Source organism: Theropithecus gelada, chromosome 4 (genome assembly GCF_003255815.1).
Source record: "Theropithecus gelada isolate Dixy chromosome 4, Tgel_1.0, whole genome shotgun sequence".
Lineage (NCBI taxonomy): Eukaryota > Metazoa > Chordata > Mammalia > Primates > Cercopithecidae > Theropithecus > Theropithecus gelada.
In genome coordinates, this window is record NC_037671.1 from 3,325,445 (window position 1) to 3,338,485 (window position 13,041).

General features: G+C 39.9%; 1 protein-coding gene across 2 annotated transcripts in view; it reads right to left on the reverse strand.

Moving 5' to 3' along the window:
• The window catches only part of EXOC2 (exocyst complex component 2), a 203,884-nt gene that overhangs the window by 102,389 nt on the left and 88,454 nt on the right, over positions 1-13,041 (reverse strand). For both annotated transcript variants that reach the window (XM_025383676.1, XM_025383677.1), the window contains 4 exons: positions 11,942-12,022; positions 3,238-3,383; positions 3,018-3,099; positions 2,133-2,235 (listed from right to left, as the gene is read on the reverse strand). In XM_025383676.1, coding sequence (XP_025239461.1) covers positions 2,133-2,235; positions 3,018-3,099; positions 3,238-3,383; positions 11,942-12,022 — 412 coding nt within the window. The remainder of the gene's footprint in view (positions 1-2,132; positions 2,236-3,017; positions 3,100-3,237; positions 3,384-11,941; positions 12,023-13,041) is intronic.

Consider the following 13,041-nt stretch of genomic DNA (forward strand, 5'->3'; position numbering starts at 1 on the left):
GTTTATTTCCAGCTTTAAATTTCGAGGATTCCACAAACCAGGAAAAACCCCACATACATTCGTTCTTATGAAGGCAGCTTAGAGAGAAGCAAGGGTGGGCTCTGAAGCCAAACAGGCATCCCATCCCCCTAGTCATTGTGTGTGCTGGGCAAGCTTCGGTGTTTTCATCTGTCCAATGGGCACCACACAAGCGTCCTTTCGTGGTGGTGATCAGGATTAGAGAGGACACGAAGAACACATCCCACACAGTGCCTGAGCACGCCGCACACGTGCAGGGGTGGCAGCCTGCAATCACAGTGCCCTCTCTTTATCCCACCGCCAGTGCCTCTGCTGGCTTCCTCCTGGGCAATACTAGTATGCTGCCAGGGACGACAGCTCATACTCCCGCCGTACGCCTCGTCACTAGGACACAGGTCCAGGTGCGGATCCTTTCCCCGTTCACAACTGCACACACAGCAGCTTTCAGGCCAGACCCTCTTTCCGAGACAGTCTTTTCTTTTCAGAGACAGGATCTTGCTGTCACCCAGGCTCGAGTGCAGTGGTACAATTACATCTCACTGCAGCGTCAAACTCCTGGGCTCCTCAAGAGATCCTACTGCCTCAGCCTCCTGAGTAGCTGGGACGACAGGCGTGCATCCCCACATCTGGCTCACTGTTGATTTTTTGCAGAGACCAGGTGCTGCTATGTTGCCCAGGCTAGTCTTGAACTCGTAGACTCAAACAATCCTTCTACTTTGGCCTCCCAAAGTGCTGGGATCACAGGTCTGGGCCACCGTGCCTATTCCTGAGACATTATTTTCAAAAATCACACGGGACCACAGCTAAATTCATAAATACAGAGTCTACTGTCATTTTACAGCCACTGGATACTCAGTCAATGTCACTAATTCAAGGGGAAAAACCATTAAGTTTGGAAAATAAGTTATTCTGAGAACAAAGGCCAAACTCAAAAACTCCTAGCAGAAAATGAGGTTAGTATTTTTAATCACAGATATAAAAACCTTAAAATTTATACGCTTTATCTCCAAATCCTGACATAAACTACATGCATATAAAATTTATGGACTACTTTGTATGTGCCGGGGGAGGTATTAAATCCTTAAATGTATTTCTGATTATCTCTGCAACTACCCTGAGATGCAGATTTGATTACCATGTCCATTTCACAGATGAAGAAACTGAAAAACAGAACTCAAGTCAGTTGCCCAAAGTTAACAGCTAGTTCCCATTATGTGATACTGTTTCGCTCTAAGGCCTTCTCTTCATATCCTGTGAAATTCACCTCTCTTAATATTACTGCAATTTTTTTTTTTGAGACGGAGTCTCACTCTGTTGCCCAGGCTGGGAGTGCAGTGGCGTGAGATCTCGGCTCACTGCAACCTCCGCCTCCCAGGTTCAAGGGATTCTCCTGCCTCAGCCCCCTGAGTAGCTGGGATTACAGGCACACAGCACCATGCCCAGCTGGTTTTTCTATTTTCAGTAGAGATGGGGTTTCACCACGTTGGTCAGGCTGGTCTCGAACTCCTGACCTAGTGATTCGCCCGCCTCGACCTCCCAAAGTGCTGTGCTGGGATTACAGGCATGAGCCACCGTGCCTGGCCCAATATTACTACAATTTTTTAAAAAGTATGCTCACTTGGTGACTTTATTTCTCTCTCACTGACCACTAAAGGCCTGGAAATCAGAAAGCTATTCCAGGCTAAAACCTTCCAGAACTTACTCTACTGTTAAGCAGCAGCACATCTTGTGGCGTAACGCACTTCCCACCCAGTGTGTGGCAGTGTTCTGCTTTCAGCCACGCAGGGAGCCCCTCTTCACAGCATATGGGCACCCACACCATCCCCCTAGGCGAGGTACCCCTTGCTCGCAGGAGGAAGAGGTTGAGACTACTTTTCCGTTCCCGAAAATGGCAGAGTTGTCTTAAAAAGTAACTCCATAACTACTCCCAAATCTATTAGTATTCAAAAGAATTCTGATGTCCTACACCAGACACCTCTAAATTTCTGCTATTTGTCTTCCCCTTCACCGTTTCATAATCTCCTAAAGTCCCTCAAGTTAGCCTTAAGGTTACATGATACATCCAGTACCAAACAGATACAAATGATTCAGCAAAATGTTTGCAGAAGATTTACCTTATGTAACGCTTCTGGTCATGTAAGGTTGATGGTGTCTCAAGCAATTTATCCAGAAGTAATTCTCTTAAAGCTTCAATCCTTGTTTCTACTTCAGCATAATCTATTTAAAAAGAAAAGAATACACAAGATTTACAGAATGAAAATTTAAAATCAAATTTCAGAAAGCAGAATAGTAGTTGCTTTAGTGGGGTGAGGGCTGACTAACACAGAGGCACCAGGGCCCTGTCTACAGTCATCAGGACACTGCCTCAGGTGTAGGTTACAAGGGTGATTGTATTCGTCAAAACTCACTGACCTCTAACATGTAAGGTCTGCACACTTCACTGTATGTATATTTTACCACAATAAAACACTAAATTTAGTTTTCTGAGTCCCTACAGATTTCATTTTTAAATTTAATAAAGCCCTGTGATATTTCTCCTGGTGGATCAGGCTTTAACCAAAAAGCATTTTAAACTTTTATATTTTTCTGTAACTCTGGCATTGGAAATAATTTCAAAAGATGTTGAGTTTCCTTTAAATGAGTTAAGAATTCATAAGTCTATTGGTCTCTCTGAAGATGGGAAGATTAAAATGTAGGTTTCCATCTCTATAAAATACTTGTCATTGATTCTTTCCAGTAAACTAAGACTCTTTAATAGCATTGCGGTTAACAAATGGCAAAGAATGTCTCAGGCTAACAACCTAGTCACGGTTGCTCATTTTCACTACGTATCAAATAAGAAAAGTCTTCCTGTTATTTCTGAAGTAATTGTTTTACATTTTAAAGAGAGCCTCATATAAACAAAAACTAAAACTCATATAACATTCTTTGCAGAACACATTCCACATTCTTCCTATAAAAGGAAAGTAGAAGATCTAAAAGTAATAAATGAATCTTACATTTCTTGAAAACTTGCACCTCCGTTTTCCCAAAAAGTGACTTGGCCTTTTCATAATCATTAATAACCACATCATAATCACCCTTTAAAATAAAGAAACATTTTGAAAACTATCATTAAAGCAAAATGAAGACATTTGGTTAATATAAAAAACATCTTAAAAAATCTTAAAAATGTATGACATCTATAACCATATGTACATAAATAAATATGTACTCTACCTTTTGAATATTCCTTTCAATATTTAGAGGAAGGTTGAAAAGAAACTTAAATCGCTGAAGCACATTGAGTGCATTTCTAGTGGAATCTGCCTTGTCTTTCCGACCTAGTACTTCTTGAAACAATGTGTCCGCAGTATTACTTGCTCCTGTTTTAAAGGGAGGAAAGGAAACTGAGATGAAAGCTGATTTTCATCAGAAAATGTGTAACTGGGCACTAGAAACAAAATGTGAAGACTGCTATTGTAGTTTTACATGAAAACTCAACAGACTGTTTTAAGGTTAGGGTCTCTTTTATGGTTTGCTAAAATAAAATTTCCATTTTGCCTAAGTCTTTTCATATGTTAAGAATGGTATCCAATATAAAAACAACCATATTTACCATGCCCAAATAAATTCTCTACTGTGAACCTACATTTATTTTCGTTATTCTTCTAAATGTTGTAGCCATTATGGGCCCTGAGGTTATTTCAGAACTTCATACAATAGGGTAAAACACATACATATGCATGTGTGTGCACACACATGTACATTAGCTAAACTCTGTGGACTCAATATCTACACATGGGATAATAAACAAAACAAGAAAATCACTTTCAGAAAAGTTGCTCAAAAGAAATATTTAAAACAAATTCTATTTCTTGGCAGAATTATCTCTACGTAGCAGGCAAAGAAAATTACGTAAGTAATTTACAAATGACAAACGTGAACGCAGCAGCATATTTCTTAAATCAGTAATTCTTGTAAAAGTATACATGAGCTGCACATTTCCTAGGTTTTTTTTTAATTTTTACCTAAAAGACCTCAAACTATATGAATTGCTGTAATGAAAGAGTTGCTTTATCTAAAGCAAAATTTGCTGTGTACAAAAATAGTTTAAATTTTGCAACTTGTGAATTAGTTTTAATTAACCACAACGAAAGGAGAGAAAAAAGATAAACTGCTTTCGGTTGTTTGATCGCTGCTTGTAAAAAGTTTCTGCACTATCTGGTCTAGTGACTATACTTTAAGCAAAGATGAAAAACTTGCCTCAGTCTCACTGGGTGGCTCGCATGCAATATTCTCTAGTGCACACCGTGGGTGGCCTCATCCTGTTAAAAGTCATCTTTGTAACATGATTGTTTTATCTAAATAATGTTTAAATTCTGTTGAAATTTTAAAGGCCTGATATAAAAACTTTGTTTTGTCAGGATAACTGTTGTCACCACACGCTATTTAATGCAGAATACTACATTTCTACTATAAGATGAGAAAAAATATATTTCCTTCTTGCCACCATACCACATACTGGAGGCTGAATTAGGATTTCAAATCTGGTCGGGCTAAAACTTTCTGCGGTCAAAGAAAATTATTTTAAAGTATTTATCATTTAAAAAATACAAATTTCATGAATTGAGGCTCATAAATGAATAGGTATGTACAGGAGCCTGAATCTTTTTAAAAGGTTAATTACTTATATGTTAGATTTGGATGTTAAATCACCAAGCACTGTGTTTTTACATTTTTTATTAGTTTTTAGTATAATGAAATTTGAGGCTAAAAGTATGAGTTCAAAATTAGATTTTTCTCATCTTATTTTTAAAGTTGTAAAATATTATCAACTAATAATTTTAACTCCTCTAAAAAGTATGAAAACAGGTACAGGAAGAAAACCCACTTATAATTAAATAAAACAGAGACAGAGAGAAAAATTTATGTGTGAAAAATTATAAACTATAAAATTATAAGTTTATGCCAAAATTTATGTGCTTATATGTTGAGAATTTTAATTTATACTGAGAAATAAGTTACTGAGAAATTGTAAGTTATGAGATTATAATATTTAATTTAGAGATAACTTCTGTCTATAAATTATTGTTCTGTTGTCAATTTTACTGTATTCACAATAAAACTGAAGTTCCTAACTCTGATTATTAGATAATATATTCAGTAATAAAATACATTTAGATAATATATTCAGTAATAAAATACATGAGGGCAGTGAAACCAAGATTTGTGCAAATAGAGAAAAATCACCAGTAGCTCACAAAATGCATTTTACGTCTTTCTCCTCTAGGGCTACTAATAAGACAACAAAATTATGAAAGAAAAGGGGTGCTCTTTACACGTGAGGCTAATGTCACAGATAATGCCACCAGGAAGGCATCAACAAAGGTCATCCCATAAAAACCCCCGTGTGCTAATCCACACACATTCTCACACCAAGAACACCCAATTTTAAGGCAGCTGGTAGGGGTCTGAACATCAGGGTCCAGCCACAGAGTAAATCTAACTGGAGTGGATGGCCATGACTCTGGCCTCAGAGGCTGCAGAACAAATCCTGATCTACATTTGGCAGCCTTGGGCAAACGAAGGTCTGGAACTTGGTCCTTTCTCCTCACCCAAAGATGGTCTCCAACACCAGTGAATTTGGACAATGCCTCTCACTGTCTCAGTCACACAGGAACTGCAAGAACTAACAGCAATGCTGTTGTGAACACAGCGTGGCTGCCACCTGTGCAGTCGGGTCTGTGGAGCAGAAAAATTTTCCTACGGTGCAAGATGGGAAGTAAAGTCCAGCCAGCATTACACCCCAATCAGTGGAACTCACACCTGCCCAGTGATCTTACATCCTTAACAAGGGAACAAGCTTTTTTACATGTGCCAGGAACTCCTGTCGTCTAGAAGACCTAGTCCTGTAATTCTAATGGTATCTTATAATTTCAAGCATGTTTATTTAAAGTAAATATTATGCTTTCTCTTATTTCAAAGTGACCATTTGGTCCTTTCCTTGGTACTGACACTGGAGACAGACCACGGAAGTGATTTCTAACCTGCTCTCTGCTAGATGGGAATGGAGAGGTCAGAGGCAGGATAGAAGGAACGCCCCTCACCGGCTGCCCCACCCACGACAGCGCAACGTATCCCAGGAATAAGCAAGTTGAATGAGATTAGGAAGCGAAACATCAGGGCGCCTGGAAAATGAGGGTAACTCTAAAATGTACAAATTCACAAAGAGACTTAACTACCTCAATTTCAACAGACTAGAAAATGACTAGATAGGCTGTTGGCTCTACCATAATGATGCTACACGGACAAGATCATTAACAGCACGGAAAGCCTGTTCCCAGCACCGCGCCCGACCTCTATGTGGAGTATCCAGAACTGGAACCTGGGCGATGAGGAAGAGCTGACGTCAGCACGGGCCCTTCTCAAAAGCAGCTGCCAGCATCTCTTCATCTCCAAGTTGAGCTGGCAGCTTGAAACCAACTCCAGTGGGAGTATTTACACCTTGGAAATTGGGAAATGCTAATATGAGGGCTAATTTTCTTCCTTTCTTTCCTTTCTTTCTTTCTCTCTCTGGCTCTCTCTGTCTCTCTCTCTCTCCACTTCCGCCTCCTCTTCCTCTTCTTCTTTTTTTTTTTTTGAATGCCCATTGTGAAATATTTGCTGGCCAGCCACTGAGTAAATGTCAGTTTCTTTTCCACATCCTGGCCCTTCTGGATATTCCCTAGTGTTCCAAATCCTTAGCTTTCTTCTTTCATTTTGCACGTAGTACTTGGGTTAAATCATTCAATCCTGTTTGTTCAACGACCATCTTCATGCTGGTGACTCCCAAATCTGTGTTTCAAGATGTGTCTGCGAGCGTTAAGACCAATCCTTAAAAATATTTTCACTAGACATACAATAATGACAGCTAATAATGACATGAAGCACTGATGCTATGCCAGGTGCGATTCTAAAACCCTCCTGTGTATTAGTTGACCTGCACATGGCTATGTCGCTGTAAGACAGGCACTGTTTTTACCCCCGTTTTATGTTGGAGGCAACTGAGGCACAGGGGTTCTTCAACTTGCCCAGCGTGACGCAGTGGGACACAGGAAGAGCCAGCAAGAACGCCATCGGCACGCCCCTCAGGAATCTCAAATTCAACGTGCTCTAAGTTGAACTGAATGTTCTCATCTCCATGCCTCTCCTTATGCCCCAAACATGCTTCTTCATCCATCTGAGGCCGGACATCTGTAAGTCACCAACGACTACTTCCTTTTCCCTGTGTAACACATCAAACCTTCCCTGTCCCTTCCCCTTTCTCACCTGCCACTTGCTATACCTTCATTAGCAGCCACGTCACCCTTACATTACTTTATTCCACTACTACACACATGACTGCTGACACGGCGTAACATGCACACATGACTGCTGACACGGCGTAACATGCCTACCATCCACTTCTGGCTGTTCCCTTCTTGCCTCTGACGTACCTCCCTTCTCATCCATTCCCTACACAGATGGCAGACTGCTCTTTAAAAATCTCCTATCGTTCCGTTATTGAAACTCCTTCGATGGCTCACTATTTGTCTTGAGAATAAAGACAGATTCCACACTACTGCACAGCAAGTTGGTCAGGGGCAGACCCCGTCTACCCTGAGGCCACACCTCTCCTATCTGCATATAGCCACACTGGACCCTGCTTCCTGGGCTACGGCCTATCTCCGCTCTGAACTCACGCGCTGGCCCTGCTGGGACATTCCTGCCCCCCTCCACTCAGCTGCCCACCGCCAGCCTCTGCTTGTCCGGCTACTTCCTGCTCCTCTCTTAAGGTTCCTGTAACCTTCCCTGGTATTCTCTGCATTCAACTTTTTGGCTGGCTTCCCCTTTTGTGGGCTTTAGCCACAGCTGAGGACTCCCACCAGAGCAGTATTATCACACCATCATCTGATCACCTGAATATGTGTGTGTATCTTCCATTCAGCCATAATCTCCAGAGGTAAAGCACACGTTTTATTTTTATATCCCTAGGATAAAGCAAACGTGCTCGATAAATGCTTACAGATAAATGCCTGACTAAAAGTTGCTGCGTGAATCGATGACCAGTGTCTTACTACTCAGAGAGGCGGGACAACACCCCACGGGCAGGCCTTGCTTTGCACAGCGTGCAGGACTGTGACAGCAGCTGTGCGAGCTAAAACACAGCAAGAGCATCTGATCATCAATGGGAAGATCGCACTTGTTCTGTGATACCCAGAAATTTTTGTTCAAACATCAAAAACTCACTATTGTTGCTTATGAACGAATAACAAAAATTTTTAAAGTACAAAGAATATTTAATATACAACTTAAAGCATCAGAAACATTTAAAATTAAAATGCTATATTTCTTTGTAGAAAAACTGATCAAGAGTGTTTGCCTTCTTTTTTGTTGTAAAATTTACAATATGAATCAAGCCTCTTTTCTGTGCTCTGACAGATTATCCTGCTCCTTTCTAACTGTGAATCAACTTCTGATGTTTTTTCCTTTGCACCGTCCACATCATGAAACATCTCTGAGGTTCTCTGAGCAGTACTTCTTTGAGACATCTCTTGCTTTTCTTCACACTTTCTCACCTATGTTGGTAAGCTCCCCTCCACCAAGTTACTCTTGAGTTTCAAACAGCAGCAGGGCCTACATCCCCACAGCCAGCTTCTGTCACTCTCCATTTGTTGGATTTGCATTTCACTTCCAGTGTTAGAGCTTTCTGGTTTTGGACACACTTTCATTTTTATCGACCAATCCCTTCCCGATCAACCATTTGTTGTAAAATGTCAGTAGGGTTTGTCACTGGGAGATAAGGAGGCAGCACAACTGCGCACTTTGCTGTCTGCTGAGAACTGGTAACAGACGTACAGTGGCCATCTCCGGTGGCCTGGAAGGAGGCAGTGTGGCCGATCATCTACAGCACCTGTCATTACACAGCAACCTGTGAATTAAAGAGCTGGAGGGAACCGTACTTTATGCAGCTATGGTGACTGCCCTGTGGGAACTGCAGTTCTGGTGTTGCTGGGGAATGGCTGTTATGAACTGAACCGCGATGACCGAAACCTGTGCCTATCAAAACCACACACACAGCATGGCCTGCCTGCAGTTCAAAGCACAAGTCTGGAGCCAGAGTTCTGGCTATAAATTGCAGCTCTGCTGCTTCCTATTTATATAACCTTACGTGGCTCAATTAATCTTCTGGGCTTTAGTTTTGTCATCAATAAGGTGAAGATAATAGCACAAACCTCAAAGGGTTGTTGTGAGGACTAAATATACGTAGATAGTTTCAAGCAACACCTGCCTTGCAGTAAGCCCTCCACAAGTGTGAGCCATGACTGCCACAGCTACTACTACAAATACTTACACAGCATGTCTACACCTGCACTGTCTAACACAGGAACTACCAGCCACACGGGACTATTTCAATTTAAAGCTGAATTAATTAAAATTAAATAAGAGTTTAAAATTCAGTTCCTCAGTTGTACCAGTCGCACTGGAAGCTCAGCAGCCACATGTTCATCACTGCAGAAATTCTACTGAACAATATGCTGTTCTATATACTCGAAACAGGTAAGAACACAGAGTTGAATATGTGAATGTGATATAAATAAACTGATAGTCCTCACTGGCTTGAAATCAAGAAAAAGTTATTAAGTTCAAACACAAACATGAGAAACACACACCATGAAAACAAAAAACAATTTCTGTTTTTTTAACAATTTCAAAAAAAGTGTCAAAACCGATAAACTCTGAATAAATGACCTAAGTTTCTTGCAGCCAACAGTATCCTTTAGAAACTTATCTTAAAAGTCAGAAAGATTGCCCAATTTACAAAAAAAAAAAAACTTTTAAAAAAAGTAAAGTAGTATCCATATACATTAGTATATAATTATACGTAAGGTGAAAAGCATTAGTAATAATTTAAGCGAACTAAGTTACGCTCGTACTCATTTATTCTTTCCTTCCTTTCTAAAATAAAATAAATTCGGTTCAACAGAACTGACTGAATTTTTGTGACTTTAATTCTGTGTTTTCACCAGTTCTGCAGCACTGAAGTCCCCGATAACGACAGACCCGCCTGGGCAGGACTCTCTGGGGGCCAGAGCTGCGTCCCCTCCGGCTCTGCTCCCAGGCTGGCTTAGCACGGAACCTGACACAACCGGAGTTAAATAAACGTTTGTCAAGTTGGCCTCAACTAGGAAAAACATATCCTAGGACAGCAAACATCAACATCATGTTGTTAAAAAATGTTTCTGGAAAAGGGGGAATTGTTATAAAGAAAGGTATTTTAGGGAAATTTTAATACCAAAAAGTCCTGACGAATGGTCTCATAAAGAAGTGGCCATTTATATTAAGCTGAACTTTATCCAAAAAGAGCAAACTTCAATAGAAAGTTAACATGACGCTTTTCTGGAAAAAAAAAATGCATGGCTATAAAGGAATATATGGAAAAAGGTAATTTTTAATACCCCAAGTCCCAAGGGACGATTTCTCAAACTACTCCTTTAAAGAAAAAAAAATCGCATTACCATACTACGCTAAGCCTAACACATGAAACAGACCCTAGAATTTCCCAAACCTGACAAGGGTCTCCTCTGATACCATGATATACTTACTATGTCAACTGGCCCTATAAGCCACCTTTTAAAAATTACTGAAGTAAACGTGTTTTTTATACAGATATCATAGTGTGATAACTTCTCCAGGGCAAACAACATCCTTGAGTAGAAAAGATCCTTTCAAGACCTTAAAATCTCTAACTACGCTAACACAGAAACAGCTTCAATGAGCTTTCGAGTTGAATTCAGAATATCTTCATTTTAACAAAATTGGTGACTTGGTTCTCAAAGATAAAAACAAGGGAAAATCTCAAGGCAATTAAGTAATAATAATCAGAGGAAAAAAAATTAAGTGCTGTTAAATTCCTAAATTTAGAATGATATCCAAGTACTCAAACGCTACTACCAAGAGAACACTTCTTTCTAGAAAATGCTTTCTCTTAGGGATCACTCAGGTTTGTGAAAAGATATTCACATAAAGGCTCAGAACGTTTCACCCATGGGACTAACTTAAGCTGGAAGCGCAAAACTAGCTTCACATCACAGCCTTACGTTCATAGAATCTTTAAAGATCTGGTGTGAGGCTTCTTCATTTTTCCAATTAATCTTAACTCTACTTCATGATGAAATCATATGTTGTATTTAAAAATAAGGAGATTCCTATGGGCATTCCTATCACATGTAAACTATAGGTGTGAAAAGATTTATTTTAAGTGATTTATTTTTAAGCCACTAATGTCATAGTAAGGATTAATTCATCTGATCAGTTTCTTCTGGGCTGGGACCTAGGATGTCAGAAAACGGATAGACCAGGGAGGTGGACAGAACTCAAAACTTTGCACATAGCCATTTTCCCTGGGCCTATAATTTTTACAAAATATCTCAGATCTAGACACATTCTTAAATAGCCAGCGGCCTTAAATTCTTTTTCGGAAAAAGGCAAGGTATACACAAATAAATGGCCCCTAAGAATCTGTTACTCTCACGGCTGAGGTTATTTGCATTAACGCTGGGAGACACCTGATGGCGGCTCCTCCAGGTTGCTGGTCAGTGACAATCCTGGCTACTGCTTCAGTGCCTTCCTAGTTTTGAAGATGCTGTTTATATGCTGGTCGGTTTTATGGTAGGAAACTTTATTCCTCAAGAAGTGGACTGTTTTCAAATTATGATTTCTCATAAATAAAATGCAAGCAGAAACAGAACATTCATTTTCAATGTTTCTATTCCCCTTTGTGTTCATTAAATCATTACCATTTAGAAATAAATACTAAAATGCAACTTACTGCCTTATCCCGTGATATCAGGTCCAAGAACTAATTTTAAAGCATGTTGTAAAGTCCATAAATAGCCATGGGTAGTAGCACAAAACTTACTGTTCAGAACATTCTCCAGTTTCTGCGTCATGGATCCTTCTACTTTTTCCGTTCCATCTGCTTCTAGTTTTTGATGGATGGCTAGGAAAAAAAAAAAAAAAAAAAATCTAGTTAAAGTGTAGGCCATTTTAATGGGTGGAGATACATTAAATCAAAATGCTATTTTTAAACAGCTTTTTTAAATGGTCACAGTATTTTCACTGCTGGAAAGGAGTAAAACCATGCTGCGCTGTACAAGGCACCCAGCAGACACCAGTCTACGTTATTCACAGTTTACCACCATTAAAATAGTACCTAACACAATCATCTGTCTTCGAGACCAAGCGGTAAAAACAGCTGAACTGAAAAAGAAAAGGGAGACTTGAGGCCTCCTGGGTCTCACTACTACAGGTTGAATATCTCCAATCCGAAAATCCAAAATGCTCCAAAATCTGAAACTTGAAGCACTCACATGACAGTCAAAGGAAATGTTCATTGGAGCACTTCCCATTTCAGATGTTCAGATTTGGGATGTCCAACCAATAACTATGTCATGCGAATATTTAAAAATCTGAAACACTGCTGGGTCCCAGGCATTTCAGATAATTGGTCAGAAAACTCTGAGTACTCAAATGCACTATGCACACACACTCAATGTCTGCTAACGTCTCTCTCTCTGCTCCTTTTAATTAGTTTTTAATTATGATCCTGTTATTTTTCATCTTTTTTTTTTCTTTCAGTAAGCCACCTCAAATTTTCTTTGAAATTCTAAAATAAACAGACTGCTCCTCTATCAAAGAAACACATTCAGAGAAAAAAGGAATCCATTTGGGGAAAACCCAGCTACTGTAGTTGAATGAGTTGGGCTGACTCAGGGGGAGGAGAAAGTAATTTCTGTCACCTTTCAGAATTTGAACTGTGTGGTAACAGTGACATAAAATGTTCCTACAGACCAAAGTGGAAACTGGGGTTCAACTCACTAAGCGAAATGGAAAGGAACTTCCTTCCCGATCTGTAAGGAGAGGAGTCAGGCTATGCCTAAGTACTAGAAAGCGAAACCGGAAAGACTTCCATGCTGTGTGTGTGCAGATCTGCTCTCCTGTGTGTGTGCAGATCCGCTC